This window comes from Clavelina lepadiformis, chromosome 3, assembly GCF_947623445.1.
Source record: "Clavelina lepadiformis chromosome 3, kaClaLepa1.1, whole genome shotgun sequence".
In the NCBI taxonomy this organism is placed as follows: Eukaryota; Metazoa; Chordata; class Ascidiacea; order Aplousobranchia; family Clavelinidae; genus Clavelina; species Clavelina lepadiformis.
In genome coordinates this window covers 6,068,290-6,087,118 of record NC_135242.1, presented here as the reverse complement: position 1 = coordinate 6,087,118, position 18,829 = coordinate 6,068,290, and the positions used below count along the sequence as shown (strand labels likewise).

The following is an 18,829-nucleotide window of genomic DNA, read 5'->3' as shown; positions in this document are numbered from 1 at the left end:
CAACACATAGCCTCATGTACTCAAAGTGCACGACGCAAGTATAAACGTTGTTACTTTGTTAATGCAGTTATTCAAGAAACGTTACTGGCAGACGATTTATCAGTTGGCAGCAAAGGTCGAAACACTTTCAACATTTGCTGTTAGTGAAAAAACACAAAGTAAATTTAGTTTTGAAAACTGTTCTTCTTCTGTGTTTCGCATGCTATGAATCCAGGAAATAACTAAAGTTCAAATGAAGCTTGGTTTTGAATGGGCAAAATCATTTCAATAAACTTAAACTGTTTCCAGTAACACTATAAACAAAGTAGGCCTATAACAACGGTTATAACAAAAAATGTCAATCACCAACAAATATTGCATTCTGGAATCTCACACCACAACGCAAATTATGCGATAAATTTAGAGGAAACATCGTACGATGTGTGTTTAAGGTAGCTTCGAATCAATTGCATAAATTAGAATACCGACGACGACCATGAAGCAAAACGGAGTGTTTACTGTACAGTGCAAATTCACCTCACTGGGTCGCAATATTCGGGACACATTGAACGTTGAGATTACAGGCAAACAGTAGTAACGCTTAAATGAGCCAAAACAGAGTATGTTAAAAAAGGGTTGACATTTACCCTCAATACAGTACCAACAGTAACAGGGAATGATTTCTCGAAGCCAAATTGTATTTAGACAGGCGTCGAACGAAAAATTAGGTTACGTTAACAAATGTACGCTGCTGGAAATATGTGATATCACAGTGCTTTACAGAATCGTTTCAATTACTGTAATTTCCTATTACGTAAGAGATGGGTGAATGTTTTCAGGCGTAGATACAGATACAGAATGTACAATAGAAAGGCAACGTACCATTTCAGCTTTTTTAAAAATAGGGCCAACTTCAAACAAATAATCCGGAAGTGGGAAAATGAAAATTACTTCAATAAACAAAAAATCATACCAAGTACAACACACGACGTTCGCAATACTGCTATCAATAAATAAAGACAGGGAAGCAAGAAGGGATTGGATCCCAAAGAATTAAGCAGCATTAGTAATACGTTAGAGTGATTGGCTTGAAACTTGCATGGCAGAATGTGGACTAAGCTCCAGCGACCATGTGAAGATCTGTGTCATCTTCTGAGAGAGCCCAACCAGACACTTATGAGATTCCAGTTTTTATAAGCTACGATCATTGCTATTACCACGATTAGCGTTGTCAACATTCGACCCTGTGTGAAAAGGTGTTATAAAATAATTGCTTGCTTTTTAAAGATACTGTAAACTCGATAAATAACTAAAAGTTCTATAGCTAAAAGCTATGCTTTGAAGCAAAATTTTCAATGTCATATCTAATAGCAATAAATAGAAAATAGTACAAAAAGATAAAATATCTGTAGTTCTACGCTCTTTTATTATACACGGCCAAGACAACTAACGTGGCTCTAAGCTTTGGAAAAGGTCAGATTAAAAGTACTAAAAAAATAGTCGTGACAAACAAAACCCACTTGTGATCTCATGAAAGGCATTAATAAACCGGATACAGTTGAAACAAGCACCAAAATAACAGCCATTACGGAAAGTAGAAGATTGATGAGTTTTGTGATGAGCGCACGCGCAGATGCGTTCTCCAGTCCTTCAACAGAGACGCGCTGTTGATGCTGAAGTTCCATTTTCGCAACTCGAGTTTGGCAATTTTCGATTGCTTCCTGTGCATTCATAAGGTTGCGGTTTGGTGAATAAAATGTAATTAACATGTGCTGACTACTGGTTATATTAAAGAATGCTATGACGTGGCAATGGTGTGAATAGAATTTTGAAGATTATACTCAATATCAAGACTATTGCTTTAAGAGCAGATTAGGACACGCCACTAACAACAACTGTGTAAGATCTTGGTAAATCAAACTCGTGCTGTTCGAAATGTCTTCTGCAGAGCTAAACCACACGTAAAATCCCTCAGGTGCTTCGTGTTAAAACTTTGTCTCAGTGAAGCAAATATCTGCGCAATTACTTCTGAGTGAACACCGAGAGCAATCGTCACACACCTGCATATCACGTGCCCGTTCGTTTGCGTGATATTCCAATTTTTCCTCCATACTGGTAAGCTCTTGTTTTAACATCGTGACCTCACGCTGATGAAGTTCGGTTACATCGTTTAATTGATTTTCCAACCGCGCGTATCTAAAAATGCAATAACATGTCTCAAGTTGATTATCTTAAATACAATCTAAATTCGGATGAAAATCGATTGTTTAGAAATTTCAAAATTTACATGTAAATTTGAAAAACATGACAATGCTCATAAGATAACTCTAATGCAGACATTCCCTCAAAAACATGTAAATATCTTTTGGTGTCACCTACCGTGACATCTCGACGTTTAACGTATTTGTGAGGATGTCATGCTCTTTATGCATTTGCGCTTTCCATTCCTGCCATTCAGATTCCATCTGCGTTTGAGATTGACGGAGTTCCTAAAACATCAATTCTTTAATGTATCTAACTGTAATGCATTCTTCCCAGCCCAGCCATAACTTCTAACAAATGAAAATAGAGAAAAGGTCCGTACGAAAAAGCCTCGCTAATAACTACAGATCAAAAATTAAGACCCGCACCTGTATATCCGTTTTAAGGGTGACCAGTTGGTTCGCCACTGCCTGTATTTGCTGGCTGTCGAACCGGCGGCTCACTTGGCTACAGGGCGGGCTGTCGGAGCCAGACGGGAAAGAGAGTCTTCCCAGTTGATTCGGATCGTCCGGTACCGATGGGTAATCTATTGACGACGTTGAGCTGACGTCGTCTGTGCTTCCAAATTTAGCATGCAACTGATTTTCTGTGGATACGATTTGCATATGGTTAGCGTATGCAACTGGTGGTCATGAATGCGGGTCTTATCAGTCGATTAAGTCATGGCAGTGATTTATCGATTACGTAATAAGTCAATGAGAGATTAAATCAATAGCAACCTTCGTAGTCGTCATCTTTGATGTTGTTTATGTTGTCGTTGCTTCCGAATCGATTCTTTAGTTTCGACGCTAAATCCTTTGGTTTCGATACAATGGCACCGGTTGCCTATACAAAGATAAGAAATCATAATAAAAACTTAGTTCGAATTTGCAATTGTATAGATAACAATATTCCAGGTGAACAGGCCAAGTCTTTTCCCTGAATTTTTTTAATAGGAGGGAATATGGACGATAATAATTAACAGCAAACTTCACAAATGCTGGCTAACTAACGGTGGAGCAAATCAAGAAAAATGCATAGTGGTAGGAACGGAAAACAGAAATTAGGCTATCATAAAAAACCATTTGTTCATGATATCGCTAGAATCGATTTTATGCCAAATCAGTCCAGAGTTTAATTACAAATAAAAAAGTTCGACCTAAGGCTGCTAAGTACATTCAAGGTTTAAAACATACTTGCTGCAGGCCGGACAAGCTGCCCTTTACACTGTCCACTACTCCGCCGGATATTTCCTTCAGGTTGGCTCCCACATCACGGAGGCGACCGGATCTTCCACCTCCGTTATTTTCGAGTTCCTTCAGACGTCGATGATATCCGTCTAGTTTTTTCTGAAGCTGGAAAAGAGTCCATCCAGTTGATTACGACAGAATAAGTGTATGTTAAAATATGAGTTAACAGTAATAGGCATAGAGTGAAATTATTTACAAAATGCTATCATACATTTTTCTTAGAGCAATAATAATGCGATATGTATCTTCCTATATGAAATGATATCAAGTTTCTCAGTCGTAGTTGTGACCATAAGAGATGTGTATGACAGTTTACTATAGCTATGAGAATTCATGACTAAATGCGATCAAAGGTTGTTGAAGGTAAATGCCAGCCAACAAAGGGCTACATTAAAGCCCGGTCACACCAAAACAGATCTCGATCCGTTTTATCAAGTTTTTAATAATTGTAAAATAAATTGGTGCCTAAGCAGAACCTGTGCTTTCACATCACACAAAATCAAATTTCAAAAACGTCTCCCTTAAATTCGAAAACAAATCGTGATAAAAAAAGGTTCCCGGATAATATTTTGACAGTGGTAAACAAATACTCAAAGTTGCTACGTCCCTGCGGTCAAGTTTCGTGTGACGGTGGTATAAAGGCGGAAAAGTCATCCCGCCAATGAACAAGCATACCACCTTCTAAAATTTAAATACTAATCTAAGAACGACGCTTCACATGAAGCAAATCGTCAGTAATAGGTGAGAAAATCATAAACCTTATTCTAATCGTATAAACTGGTGCCACAACGTCAAAGATAAACTTAGAATTATAGCTGGTATAGGGAACCGAAAGAGCTTATGAAGTCCCTAAAACGCTTGAAGCAATAAAAGTGAACACTGCTTAAGCACTTTGAAAATGCACCAACATGATATTTGTAAGTTCATAAATTCCGCTATATACAAAATATGCGAGAGTGTTAAATCAAACTAACCAAGCGCTTAGTAGTCGCCGTCCGTAAGCTGTTACGACGAACTCCGGAAGGATTTGACGTGGCTGCCGTCGTCGCCCTTGATGCTGGTATTTTCATGTGGACCAAACTTTACTATTCATTTTTCACTCTTGGGTAGAATTTCTCGAAAAACAATCACCTCGTTTAACTGCTGCTGACCTGAACTAAACTGCTCTACTTTGTCCTAGTTTGTGTAAGTACCAGTGATCCTGTCCAAATTATTATGGCGTCAACAATAGCAATACCGACGATCTCCACGATCTAGTCCTTGAAAATACAACGCCACTGTAATCCAAGAACTATAAACAGAGCGCAATACAGCTATGGCAGCATTCACGTTTTCGCTAACTAGGGGTTTCATTTCAACGCTCGCAATGCTTCAGCGAACATGAACACTGTATTTCATCCCTATACCCTGTATGTACGCTAACTACACCGCGTATCAAGTGTGGAAGACAAAATAGGTAACATTACGCAAATACTGCATCGCGTATTACAGATTACTCTACGTCATGTTTCCAACTTTACACCGATCTGCGTAGAACGAAGGTACATTTCCCGTAGGCAGACCTCAAACACTATCCACTGCACAGCGAATCATTTTTCCATAAAGTTGTGTTGAATAATGAGAACAAAGACACGACTGTAGGGGACAGCTGAATTGTTTGGGACGTTTACGTTCCAAGATAGCGTCTGTGTAGGCCGCTGGAATCAACATACAGTACAATCGCCCCTTGGCTTAATCCGGAGTTATTCCTGACCTTATGTTGTAATCCCCTTTGAGTTGCGTAATGCCTATCGAGAAAGTTTCACTAAATCAATATACATCAGTGACTTTTCCTTTACTTTAAATATTACGTATGCGGAAATATATGTCAACCAGTTTGTTTGACTAATACAAGCATTTCAATGGAGAACTAGGGTGAAAAACTCGAATATGAATGATAGTTGTAGCATTGACCGAAAACTGCGTATTACTCTAACTCCAAATAATTTGTTTCTAAACGATTATTACTTCCGTATACAAATCCTTTAATGATACGAATGGATCTACAACTAAAACCTAACATGGCGCACCCACACTTCATATACGGTTTGATACAATTCGTTCGATTTAATTTGCCTATGTCTAGCTCTGTCCAACACAATGCAATTAAGATATGTCTACTAGAATTAAATCGTTAACAACTGGGTTAAACAATTCTCCCAGTTTCCGATTTTGTTGCCAATATAAAAACGCAAAAGGGATGCGGTCCGGTAGGTTTTTTATTTATTAGCATGGGCAATAAAAGTAGAATAAATTTGGGAAAAACTGCTGGATACGCAATAATTGGATACTAAAATTTCTTAGTATCTGGCAAATCTAATCCATAATTTAGGACTATTAGATAAAGTTAAATTATTAGTATTAGTAAAAATTGCTTTGGGAGTAACGAAGGTTTAGTTGCAATAGCTGGCAAAGTATATCATACGACCTAGGAAGTCCACGGGGAATAGCACCAAAGCGAAAATCTGCGGCTATTTTTGTTCCTTGAAGCAAAGAAAACTTCGATTGAAGCCATGATGGTGAAATATAAATAAGAGTATGTCACTCAAAAGTTAAACTTGCCTCTGTTACTTTGCAGTATGAGATAATTATACGAGCATCTTTATTGTATTGGTTGGCTATCTGAAAATGCTTGCAACAGGCAAAAATCAATAGAGGGACCAAACAAAGGATTGTTTGCTGCTTGTCAACGATGTTAACAACGTAGTTTTTCCTATGCAGCTTACTTCGTTTGGTTTGGAATAAAAACATACTGCATTTGGACGCTTTACTGTTAAAGGTATCATCGAAGACAAAAATAAGTTTATAAAATATTTAAACCACACTGTAGGTTACGTCACTCGCAAGTTGCACGTAACATGCAAATTTGCTTTTCCATCAGGTAACGATAGTAGAACAATAATCGCTCTTTAGATGAGTATTCTGGTACCAAATATATCGATAAATCCGCTTGTACTGGCGATTGCTATTGCACCATTATATTTGTTTTGGTTGACTGAAAACCTTTTAAATAAAAGGTACCGTGAAACCACACAGCATAAATTAATACCGCTGAAAAGTTGAAAGCTTTTACTGGAAAGTTACGCCATCGTGGGTTATGACAACTCACCAGGTACACCTCGTCATCCAATAGCGACGTGGAGCCCATTACGTCAGAATATGATTTTCTTTCCATACCGATTATGCCAATATCGAATCCTTCCCATTGCGCATACGTATTACACGCACTGTTCATGTACAGACATGAGGGTATTGTCTCGTTGACGTGAATTTGTTTAAAGGCGACTGAGCAAGCATTACGTCACTGGTATAAGGAGAGATGGGAGGCCGATATCGCGTCAAGATTGACGAAGGTTGGGTGAAAACGATAAAATAACAAAGTCGTACAGAAACGAATGATACACACGGATATTATTTTTAAGGCCTGTGTCACTTTATAAGTTACAACTAGCCACTCGTGACACGTGCTTTTTGTGTTGCAAGCTTACAACAAAAAGTGATGTTGACGTAAGTGTGAAAGTACAGGTGTGACTATGGGCTTACTTGTGCTATATTGTACGATGACTTCTGGTTCTTTTTCTCAAAAACGTTCTTGATTCTGGCAGCTTGCTGCTTATCGGCGTTCGTTGCCAATTTAAGGTATTCCGCGACATTATCATCTCGCGTAGATTGTTCCGTCTTTATTTGTTCGCTAAAATTGAAATGCATCAGGTGATGGTTGGAGATACGACACAAAGTTAGAGACAGAACGCAAAATAAACTTCTACCGCCGTTGCCCAATGATAAGGTATATCACAAGAGTTCAAATAATATTTCTGCGTCACCTTGTCTTGATTATCTTCTGTTTATAATGTTCTGTCAATTGCTTGCTTCTCTCTTCGTTCGCAGGTGAACCATCCACGGAGTCGTATGAAGTTAACGATGAACTATCTGAAAATTTTCGGTTGGAAGTTAGAATTGTTGTGTACTTTAACTTGAGACGTTAAAGTTAAAACTTAAAAACGTTTTTATGAGCTAAAACCGTGGCTATAAGATTTGCCAAATTACTGTACAAAATGCACCGGTGCTTTTAAAAGAAAAATCTCAACGTGTACCACAACAAAAATAGAAACTAAAATACACACACACTGTTTCAATTTTCACTATAAAGGCGCCAACCTACGAATCCTACAACGGTTCTCAAGCTCAAAATTAACAGCTAAGTTGCAAATATGCTTAAAACAATTAGCTACCTAGTCCAGAATAGACGCTAATAAGTTGTAATAACAATTACTAAAGGCATCACGTGCTACAGTTATACTTATGATGTTAAAGGCTTTGATCGGCCAACAGTCTAGTAAAAGTACTGGTTAATCTTCACCACCCACTAAAATATTCTGCATTTGTACACAAGTCGAGACTCACCAGTCACAATAAGACTACATCGTCTACCCACCTCGTTTGGTTCTATCTCGGTTCGGATTCTGTCCTAAGAGTCGTATTACCGTTTGCGGGTCCGGCCAACGAGACATAACTTCCCATACGAAACCAATACGCCATTTACATTGCTTTTCGAAGTGGATAGTGAGATTGAAAATAAAATCTTCAGTTAAGGGTCCAATTTATATATTGCTCGCTAGCAAATGACACGCGTGAGTTAACAGGGAGGGAGATTTTGAAAGCTAAAGTTTGTTTAAATATTTACCTACGTCGGTTTGAGGGCCTTAAAACATCGCAGGTACCAAAAACACAAGGGATCTTTTAATTTGGTTAATATATCATGTCGAAATCCGGGACTAGCCTTGTAAATCGAAACACATCTAGCTTGGTTACAAACTTACAGAATTGCATCATAAGTAGAGCCCGCAAAAGTCAATAAAGTCAAAAATTTTTAAGGACCTCGTCTGACCACGAATCAAAGAATAAAATTGTTTTCAGCACCTAGGGGATTGTTTCTAAGAAGTTTATAGGTCAAAATAAAGTCAAAATTTTCAATAAAGTCAAAATTTGTCAAATTATGGCTTTTGACAAAGTTATTGTGTTTCTTGAGAGTAATTTTTGTAAAAATCCTCTTGGAAGCATTGTAAATCAGGAACTGCGACACAATTAAACCATATTAACCCATAAAAGCAGGAAATAAGTCACAATGCCCACTTGGATCAGCAGTAACTTTTATCGCAAATTGTGCATTGTTTATTCATTGTTACGTATTTAAATAAATTAATCCTTATGCCGCGTGAAGGGGGTTACATTACTTCTTCCCTGTTTAATTTGCTGTTTATTAGAATTTACCATTCGGAGAAAATCGAGGCAAAGTGCCCTTTTCACAAGGACAAAATAACACAAGCTACCTAAATCTAACGCCAAAAAACACGACGCACTTTTTATAATCCATAAAACACCTTGACTTTTCGACAAAATATTACGTTTGGGTCTGAAATCGACAAAATATTATGTTTGGGTAACTGGAGGAAGAACTGTGGCCTCTACAAATAAGCAATTTTGTTAGGTCAAAATAAAGTCAAAATTTGATAAAAATAAAGTCAAAAAAAACTTTTTTTAGGTCAAAATAAAAATGGCCCTAATCATAAGTCATAATAAAGCAACAGGGATTTCGGCAACCATGTATATCGTAAACATCGTTACACAAATATTAATCAAGCACGTAAGATAACTTTCTACCTACCGCCATAAAGGGAGGACATACAGAATACCATCTATATGTCTAGTAACTCTGGTAACAAGGTTAACATGTGGAAAAATATAAACCATGGGGAAGCCATACCTTGTGAATATGCAGTTGACAGTTGGCTTGCCATTGCGGGCAGTATCATTTGCTCCAACACCTGTCCCGCTGGAAGTTGTCCACTACTCGACCCTGCGCTGGGTATCCTCGCTGTATTTTCCAAACTATTTCGTTCGCTAGCTGGTGCCTGGAATAAAGTTGGAACCGATTGAGCGAGCTTCGTCGTTTGCCGTGATATGTAAGCGGGATTTGAGCTTGTTGCCTTCACTTACAAAAACCGCAGGAATAAAAGACAACAAGTGTTTGACCGCTGAAGAGCTCTTGCATACAAAACGCATTTTATACCGCCTCTCAACCCCGTTCAGGGAGTTTTCACGTTTCGCAGACACCAGACACGGCACCACGATGGCGAAATCTCCTTATAAAGGTTTGTGATGTAACTATACACCTAGTTATGAAAAAGTATTACAATGTAGCGCTGTATGGTGTAACATGAGTCAACGCTACGAAAACTGATGTTAAAATTGAAACGTGGCAAGATGCATACTGAAAGGGTTGTTGTTACTGTAATACTGTGTGCGGTATGTCTATCAAGGATGCAGTAACAATCGGTGAAACCATAAGAAGGAAGTAGTTTGATTTCACTAGCAGACAAATCACGAGAGAATTAGCTCATCACGACGCCACACACGCCAGCCTTTGTTATTGATTGGCTGAAAACAGGCAAGAAATTAGCTGAGTTTTGATAGAGGAGTGTTAAAGCCAGAGGTGGGCAGTCGGTACTTTGAAAGTACCGTCGGTAACGGTATCGGTACTTGGCAAAAAATGTACCGACGATTCCGGTATTCGGTACTATTTCAAAATAGTTTGGTACTTAGTCAATACTCGGTGCCGGTACTTTTTGTATAAACGATGCTACTGCAAATGCAATCTTTGCCACTATTATGCCCCCGGTAAAGGTTACTCCAGGTCAACACATATGTGACCTCAATCGCTGGCAATTTTACTTGACATTACTGGTTTAAAAAAGAGCAACAGATTCTAAAATTGGTATTAAGAATTAATTAACATGCATTTTTAACAACATAATTGTTAAAATTTTCAAATTATCACGTGAAAAGTACCGAGTGACGGGACCTACTGAAATTTCTTGAAAAAAGTAGTTCGGTACTCCCCATCTATGGTTAAAGCACCTGTGATCAGCAAATCTTACCTACTCTAGTTTACTTTAGGGTTCGTGTAAATAAAGGTCTACATGAGGAAATGAAGTTGCATCAGCGAAACAACAATGCCCGAAAGCTTAAAGAATTCTATTAGAGGCAAAAAGAATTCCGCTAAAACTAAAACTGATTACTGATTACTATAGCGCAACTGAAATCTATCAGAACTAGAAGGACCCGAGTACTTAGTTGAAATCTTACCTTCCACTTGAACTCATCAATCGCGTTTTTGTGCCCTTTACCGTGATTGAATTTAACTTGTGCCAAATGGTTATGCTTTAGAAACCACAATTTCAGATTGGTTGAGCTGTCCGACGTTGTTATTTGCGGTTCTTTGCCTTTTATATTCATCTCACCGACTGCATCTCTACATCGAGATGGCCGATAAAAAGTGGGTTTGTTTATGGAGGTGCTGCTGCCAAAGATCCGCTTTTTAAACCATTTTCTCTCCTCCTGATGAACCTCAAGAAATTCTTTATCAAATTTCCTATGGCGTGCATTTGGTTCCAATGATCGGGATCTCGTGACTGCTTCTTTGAAAGAGGCAGTTGTTTTCGTTATTTCGGGGATATTCCCAGTGGAGCCGGTGGACTGCAAGCCTATCACCTCGTCCGTTGGTGAACCGCTAGGCGTATGCGGGGCTGAAACACTTCTCGAATTTGGACTTGTCTCTTTCGCTCCACTGCTGTCTGTTTGCTTTACATTTTTACTAAACGCTAACGATAAATTTGAGCGAACTCTGTTACGTTGCTGAAAGCACGAGTGGGAACTATGCTTTTCGGCAAAATCTAGAAACGAAGCCTCGTTCACTGCAGTTTCGTCGTCGTTGTCATCACTAGTGACGTCACTCCAAGCGCCATCGCTCACATAAGAAGTGCAAGTCGAGACAGGTGCTACAGTTGAATCGGCATTGTCTTCACAAAACATGGTGTTTTCTCCTTTACATAAACCATGCAGACAAGGCATAGATTCCGAGTGTGGGATTAGTTGATCCAGCGAGTCACTGCTGTCTCTGGTAACGGTTATGCTGACTGATTGCAATTTGCAGTCTTCTTGTTCAGTCGTGACGAAATTAACATCACGCGCAGCGTTATTACTCGTGCTGTTTTTACTTCCGTTAGAATGACTTCCATGCATGTCTAATCGTTCCACCTAGACCAGCCTAGCAACAAAGAAATTGGCGAAGGCCTTCTTGATACAACCAAAGTTCCACTACACGTTTCAAGAGCGAAAACAAAATAAAGAACTATTAATACGTACTTACACGTAACTATCAGACCTGTAATACCACCGTTTTGTTTAAATTCCTGCACCAACTGTAAATGCGACAAGACAACTTCAGCATCGGCGGAAAATGATGCACAGTAATTAGGGCTCTACCGCCTTTTTTTGGTCCTCATAACTATCAGCTGCCGTTGACCAAAAATTGTCACCCCATCGTGTCACGTCACACAATCGCTACAATTTCATACTCGCTAAAACGTCTACTCTGGACAAGTTATTGTAGCCAGTTGTTGTCGTATTAACAAAGGATTGGCCTTTAAATTACTTATTGTGTTGAAACTATGCTTGTGAGCATAACCCCCATAATATGACCTCACTTGAGCTTTTCATATCCTAATTAAGTAATAACTACTCAATGTATGATTCGATTGCTATTATTTCATGACTCGCCCCTATTACTTATTCTCTTCGGTCTATACAAAAGTGGTTTCGTTTGGCCTTTCGGCCTTTTTTCGACTTCTCTTTGGATTATATTACAGCTCGATACAACAATCAAGTCGCAAATGGAGCAAATAAAGTCTGAGAAATCCACCCTACACCAACAGTCGACACAAAAACATCTTATTAACAACCTGATAATCCAGCACGTCTGTACACAACATAACACTGAAAAGATAATAAAACTTATGACACAAACAAGGAAAGCTACACTTTATATTGACAACATCGGTTGTTCTAACTAAACAAACTCAGCATAATCACAGTCACATTTCTACATGTGTTCGGATTTGTCCTCACATTAAGCTTTTTAAATCTGCCATTTTTTTGCAGTCACATAATTGCCACAGTTAATCCCAATGACATTGAAAAAATTTCATTCACTCGAGCATCAGTTGCTAAAAACCTTCAACAAATGGCAATCTGTCGTTATATGCGTGACGCAACGCATTGTGCAAAGCGCAACACAGTCTCTCTTCAGATTTGACCGAAGACGGTACACTAATGCTGGAGACCATTGTCTCATAACACGACACACCATATTGGCCACTCCTGGCCTGTTGGACGTAATAGTAGTAACGCCAACATCAATCAAACGGCGCAAAGCGTAATAAGATTGTGTAGGTGGTAAAAGCAGGAAACGGTCCTTACAGCTAACTACAGAGTGCTTATTAAATTACAGCACAATGGCTGCCGTTTAGCCCAAACTATTGAGCATGTAAAAAAAGAAAATTGATTAATGGCATTTCCGTTTAGCCATTTAACGCAGCACGACGTTTGAAACCAGTGGCAGTGATAACCGGTTAAAATCGTTAACGTGTATAGAACTGCATAAGAGAAATCCAAGCGACTTAAGTCAATGAGTGGTGTGAATGGTTTAAACTCATGCAGATGAAGCAACGTATTGCTATCTGAATTTCCATCTTTTGTTTGTACATCAAACATAGAGAATAAAAATGAAGTAAATAAAATGTGTGCGCACTTCAAAGATAATTATTGAGTGACTAATTCGCTAAAAATTATCTTCATAATGAATTGCTTTCAAACAGCGGGAAGGATAGATAGAGCTGTAGCAAACATACATTCAATTTGATTTTAGAGTGAAAACAACTCAGTTCACATCTTGTGCTTTTCAGCAAACTCTTAACTTTTACAAATGTACTGACATGAAATCACCAAATTACAGAGCTATTTACATTCAGCAACAATTTAACTTAAACTATTTTATTTCACAATACACTTTTCTTTTAAGGCCAGAATAATAGCTGTCAATACGGTTTGAACGAAGGAAGATAAAAAGCTTTTAAGAGTGTAGCAGTTATGAAATTCTTCACAATCTAAGGCTGCATTAGGGGTAAGATTATATTCCTAAAGATTTAGCTTTGACAGTGTTGGGTCAAGAGTAAATTTAATGACACAAACTTAATTTATAATCTAAACTTACCATCAAATCTTCGGATAAATTGAGAGAATGTTTCCTTTCTGAAACACTCCCAGGAATTGATGAAGATCTAAAACAAAATTTGTTGCTATAAAAAGAAATGATGGTGATAATTGTGAGTTTCAAAGAACTAATCAGACGCTTCAAAATTCTCAGAAATTCAATTTAAAAATTAAATCTGTGCGTATTAAAAATTATAAGTTTAATAAGACACTAACAGAGTTTAATAAGACATATTATTAACTAAATAACAATGTTTCACAGTGCAAACTAATATCACTGTACAGGGAGTTTTATGTATTTCGAATGGGAATAAATGTCAAAAATATATATGAGAATAAATTATACTTATTAGAATCATGAAGACAAACCTTGGTCTGCCACCAGTATGGGAAGGAATGTCAAGCATGGTTTGGCAAGCTGAAGTAGTGCCGGTAACTGATAGTTGACCCTAAACCAAAGATAATAAACACATGTATTCCAGAAATGGTGAAAGTGAAAGTCATGTATACTCAATATTTAACACATTTGCATGCACAAAAAAGTGTGAAATTATACTTAACGCTTTTTACAAGTTTGCTGCCATCTATTACCTGTGGTGATGATCCTCTGCTGTCTTTGTTTAATTTTTTTAGGTTGCTCATTTTTGCTCTCTTAAAAAAGGGACTTTGGCTGTTTTTGTTTGCACCAATTTGACGTAGAACCTTTACATGAACAACTGGCATAAAACGACCCCAGCACAATCACTCCAAACCACTGACCAAATATCATGAAGTATGTATTTTATATTTTTACTTACTGTATAAACTTAAAACAAAGCTAAATTCTGTTAACTTTAAAAATATTACAGTAAAAAATTTCTTCTATGTCCAAACTTTGGAATGAAGATTTAAAGTTACTTTATGGCTGCAGAAAGTTATAGACATAAAATTAAGAACCTGTTTAAATGCAGTGGGACGTTCTGGAAGTTCATCAATGGATGTTGCAAACGAAACCCTTTGCAACTCAGAATCGGACAGATGAGTGTTTAAACCCTGCGACGACAGATTGCTGCCAGCAGATTTGTTCCTCGCACCACGTTGAAAGGGATTCCACTTCTGGCGTGTCTTGATTTGCTTACTGTCTTCTTCAGAACAAAAATATATGTCTTTCAAATCTTTTCCACCCACCAACAACACGCCCATATTGGGTGTATGGATAATTAAAACGTGCAGTTATACCGGTATAAAAAATTTGTAATTAATGGACAAGACACAAACAACTAAGCAAATAAATTACAAACTTTTCCAGACAGGAACTAAGCCATTAATCTGTTTAAAGTGGCACCGTGACTTTTTATAACTGCTTAAAATTACATTTTTATGAACAGGAAGTAAAAAAATAATTAAACTTGTTACTTGCTAAATCACACACATGGTACCAAAGTAATGTTAAACATTGCAACCACTTTACATGTAGAAATCGTCTGTACTGTAGTACAGAAGAACAGATGCAAAAAGTCAGCAGTGCCACTTTGCATATTGTTTTGCTCACATAATTGGTTGCGTGATAGGTATCATTAGTATGATTGCGAGTGTCAAAGTGTGATCAGATGAAGATTCCATTTACAGAAAAAATTAGTAAAAAAGTTCATGCAGCACCATCTAGATAAAAGTTTTCGACAAAATTTGTGAAATAAGTTATTACGGGAGCCTTAGAAAAATATAAAAGATTGCCTGCATACATGTCTGTCAAAATACATTTCGTTGATTATATATACACATAAAACGAAGTATATAATTACAAGGAAATATCAAAAGTAAAGCTAAAGCTGGAATACTACAAAACTTATTAGGTTCTTAATGTTACAACCAAAAAATGATAAGATTAGCAGCATATTACATAATACGACAAATAAAGTGAGCAAACTTCACATGAAATTAACAACTTGATTTCAAACATATGTAAGTATTACCAAATGAATCATTTAGGAATATACAATTAAAGCTGATTTGAACATTTTGCCCTTCAGTAAAAAAGGATAATATTTAAACTCTATCAAAATATTTTGAGACACAATAAATATATGAGAAAAGAAAATGTAAGAATTTTAAACAGATTTTAGCAGTGTTTTAGTTTCAATTACCATGCAAAATTATAAATGCTCATGTTATTTGGCATATTGGTCTAAAGTTTGTAAGAGTAGCATGATAAATGGAAATGCATAAGCAAATTGCAGAGATTACCATGCTCTCTGGCTCTTTAGAATATATACTAATCTACAGAAACATACTACTATGCTAAAGGTGGACCAGGAAAAGTTTGTTTCAAATTAAAACATCTTTAAAGCAATGCATGGATAGTAATCAAGAAAGTGCTGACACACCATTAACACCAGAAAAATATGTAGCAATAATGTGAATTATTGCAGTCTGCAGCGATCCATAAATGTCTAGTAATTAAGCAATTTTTTTACAACACGCTAATACCTTTACCTTCATTAGTATCCATTTTTGATTATACCACGATGTATAATAACATATGTATGTTACAAAATAAAATTGCCTAGACAACAAGCTCATTTATAAGAGGTTTTAACATCAGCAAAATATTTTTATAACCATAGGCAAACCTAAAACCTAGTAAAAAACAAAAAGTTAATTATTTTTATTATCATTATATAAATAAAGATTTGTATAAATACTACCAGTACTCACTACCAGGCAAAAAATGGGTCTAGACTCTAGCTTATTGCAGTGATGCACTACCAAATGGTCGGGTGACCAGGTGCAGGACGGCTAAACTTGGGGCGCAAAATAGTGCACCAAGTGCATTGTGCGGTCTAGAAGGGGACACACAATGTCTGCTATCCCTGTTTCCGATGGTAAATATGGTCTAACAAAGAGAAAAACAAACTTAAGCTAAAGTGTACGTTTCCATTTTATTAGCTCTTTCCCACACAGATCGAGGGTGCAGTTCCCACACTTTTAACTACGATACAAACACATTGCGTGGTTGTGCTATTTAGTCTGTGTTGTACCTAATATGCCATTTGAAGAATAAACTATTATCATTCTGTAATTCATTGAATACAAGAATACTAGTTTAAATCTATTGATACAGTGATATGGGCCATTTCTATGAAATTTTCTACAGGCTACCACTAGGCTGATTCACTGAAAAAAAAATGTATATATGTATGTTTTTAAAATCTTTTTTTAAACATTTCCTGTTGAACCCAATTAATAGGTAACATAAATGGGACCGAAATCTAAATATTTAGCAACCTAAACCTACCTAGATCTAACTTTTAATCCGGAGTTTTAAAACTTATACAAAGTTTTAACACTTATAAAAGGCTAGGCTACAATAGAGCTTACACTATTAGAATGTTACTGATTAAGAAACTTCTCAGTTTAATCTAATTCACACTTCACAGCCACACTGACACGTTAGGTACTGTATCAGCAAAAACCATTGAAATTTGCACACATGTCACTGACACACATAGCGTATTTCGAAACGCAGCAATATAATGCACAATGTATTCCTTCCTTTGTTCCCAGTCCCTCCATTTATGTAGTTGTATCCTATATCCTAGCCTACAACATACTAGGCTGCAAGGACCTAGGCTAGGCCTATTTTGTGGGAGACATGTCCTCACCACTGTCCAACAACTATCATAGCTTATTACACATTTTGGAACTGTACGGTATTTGGTAACTGTATGCCAATGCATATCACACCAAGTTTGACCCCTCCAAATTTTTTTGGTAAACTACGTGCCTGCTAAGCTATTTTAGTATACAGTGTCCATCAGCTTGATGGGAAAGAAAAATCAATGCCATGCAATTGCTATGAGCATGCGCTGATGTAGCCTAGGGAAAAAACATAACAAAACCTAAAGGCTTAAAACGTGCATGGTATGGAATCAATCTTTATAACCTCGGATAACCAAGGAACAACTTTGGTTTGTATGACAGCGATTCCTCATCCCTCCAAACAAGTCAACCGAGCTAACCTTTACGCAAGTTCCGATTATCACACATTTATTATTTGTTATTATGATTTTTATATGGTATTGCCCGAATCGAAAAGGAATATGAATACTTATATAATTCATATTCCTCATTGCCCGAATTCAGAACTGTCTACCAAGTAAACTGAAACGTCAAGGGAGCAACTGTCGTTAACGCCTTGCCCAAGGACATTTTATTTCAACGGTAACGCTACTGAGTACAGAAATAATCGAACATGCAACTCAAGTCGCATATCAATTGCAAGGCGAGCATTGGAACCGCTCAGCTAGCCTACCGAGCTGACAATTATTGTACGGTATGGTTTCATTTTTGCCATTGACTGCTGACTGCTGAGTAGCAAAAAAGGTTGTGCTAACCTTTACAGCAGGGCTACTCAACTGGCGGACCGCGGTCCGAATGCGGACCTTTCCAGTGTTGAATCCGGACTTTGTCTATTTCAGTATTTACGCAAATGAAATCGTTCATCATTAGTTTTGTTATTCCTGCTTATTCAATTAATTAGCGAGTGTGTAATTGGTAAATTAATACCCATCCTGAGAATTATTATATTATATACCATATTTTAATACATTTGTATGAATGTAAGTTATTTCATAAGAGTTATAACGGACCTAAGCAAATTTTGAACTTTTGTAACTGGGCCTTTGCTAAAAATAGTTTAGTAGCGCTGCTTTACAGTACAGTATAACGTGGAATTATCGACCAGGCCGTGGAGCTATTATCATGAAAGTTTAGTGTGAGCACGGCGATAAGGTATATAGGAAAACCCATTGATCTTGCAAGGAAACGTTTTAGCTAAGATCTTGTTATGAAAGAAATCGAGTTTTAAGCGATTTTCTATTATTAACACATGCTTCCTTTATCGAAGCGTGAAGATGAATGTGATTTGACACGACACCGGCAAGACATAAAAAAAATTGAAATTTATCATACATAAGCCAAATCTGCTAAGTCGTATTAACCAAATTCAGGCAGGCTAAAACCAAATGGGAAATTTATAACCAAACTTGATCACTGATTAATTAATTATTAATCAACAACCATAACCTATATGTACCAGTCATTTGAATCATAGGTTGCATGAAAGGTAATTCATAATTTCATATAACTAAGCAGTAGCCTACATATCCATATATATACAAAGCTTTTAAGAATACGCAGGCAGGTTTATCTCATATATCAAATACCTTTAT

The 18,829-nt window shown here is 37.1% G+C and overlaps 1 protein-coding gene across 5 annotated transcripts; it reads right to left on the bottom strand.

The window, feature by feature from the left end:
• Positions 1-41: 41 nt before the first annotated feature.
• On the bottom strand, positions 42-16,231 carry LOC143448547 (transmembrane and coiled-coil domains protein 1-like). 5 transcript variants are annotated; one of them, XM_076948347.1, is made up of 15 exons: positions 16,092-16,231; positions 14,556-14,743; positions 14,211-14,321; positions 13,989-14,068; positions 13,621-13,687; positions 9,274-9,421; positions 7,334-7,439; positions 7,053-7,200; positions 3,417-3,575; positions 2,961-3,066; positions 2,610-2,827; positions 2,359-2,468; positions 2,040-2,175; positions 1,500-1,700; positions 42-1,223 (listed from the first exon to the last, which is right to left on the bottom strand). In XM_076948347.1, exons 1-15 carry the CDS (start codon positions 16,105-16,107, stop codon positions 1,125-1,127), a joined length of 1,893 nt encoding a protein of 630 aa, XP_076804462.1. In that variant the 5' UTR covers positions 16,108-16,231; the 3' UTR covers positions 42-1,124. The 5 variants fall into 5 exon arrangements, with proteins under 5 accessions (XP_076804462.1, XP_076804463.1, XP_076804464.1 ...); XM_076948348.1 differs by having other exon boundaries at positions 14,556-14,740; positions 16,092-16,229; XM_076948349.1 differs by lacking the exon at positions 16,092-16,231 and adding an exon at positions 15,151-15,266 and having other exon boundaries at positions 14,211-14,373.
• Between the last annotated feature and the right edge of the window lie 2,598 nt (positions 16,232-18,829).

Coding starts and splice junctions, on each gene's coding strand:
- LOC143448547 (XM_076948346.1), bottom strand. CDS start 11,591: ATGCATGGAAGTCATTCTAACGGAAGTAAAAACAGCACGAGTAATAAC. Junction 7,201..7,333: donor CAGAAGATAATCAAGACAAG/GTGACGCAGAAA, acceptor TTTCAATTTTAG/CGAACAAATAAAGACGGAAC. Junction 3,576..7,052: donor CATCGTACAATATAGCACAA/GTAAGCCCATAG, acceptor ACTCTTTTCCAG/CTTCAGAAAAAACTAGACGG.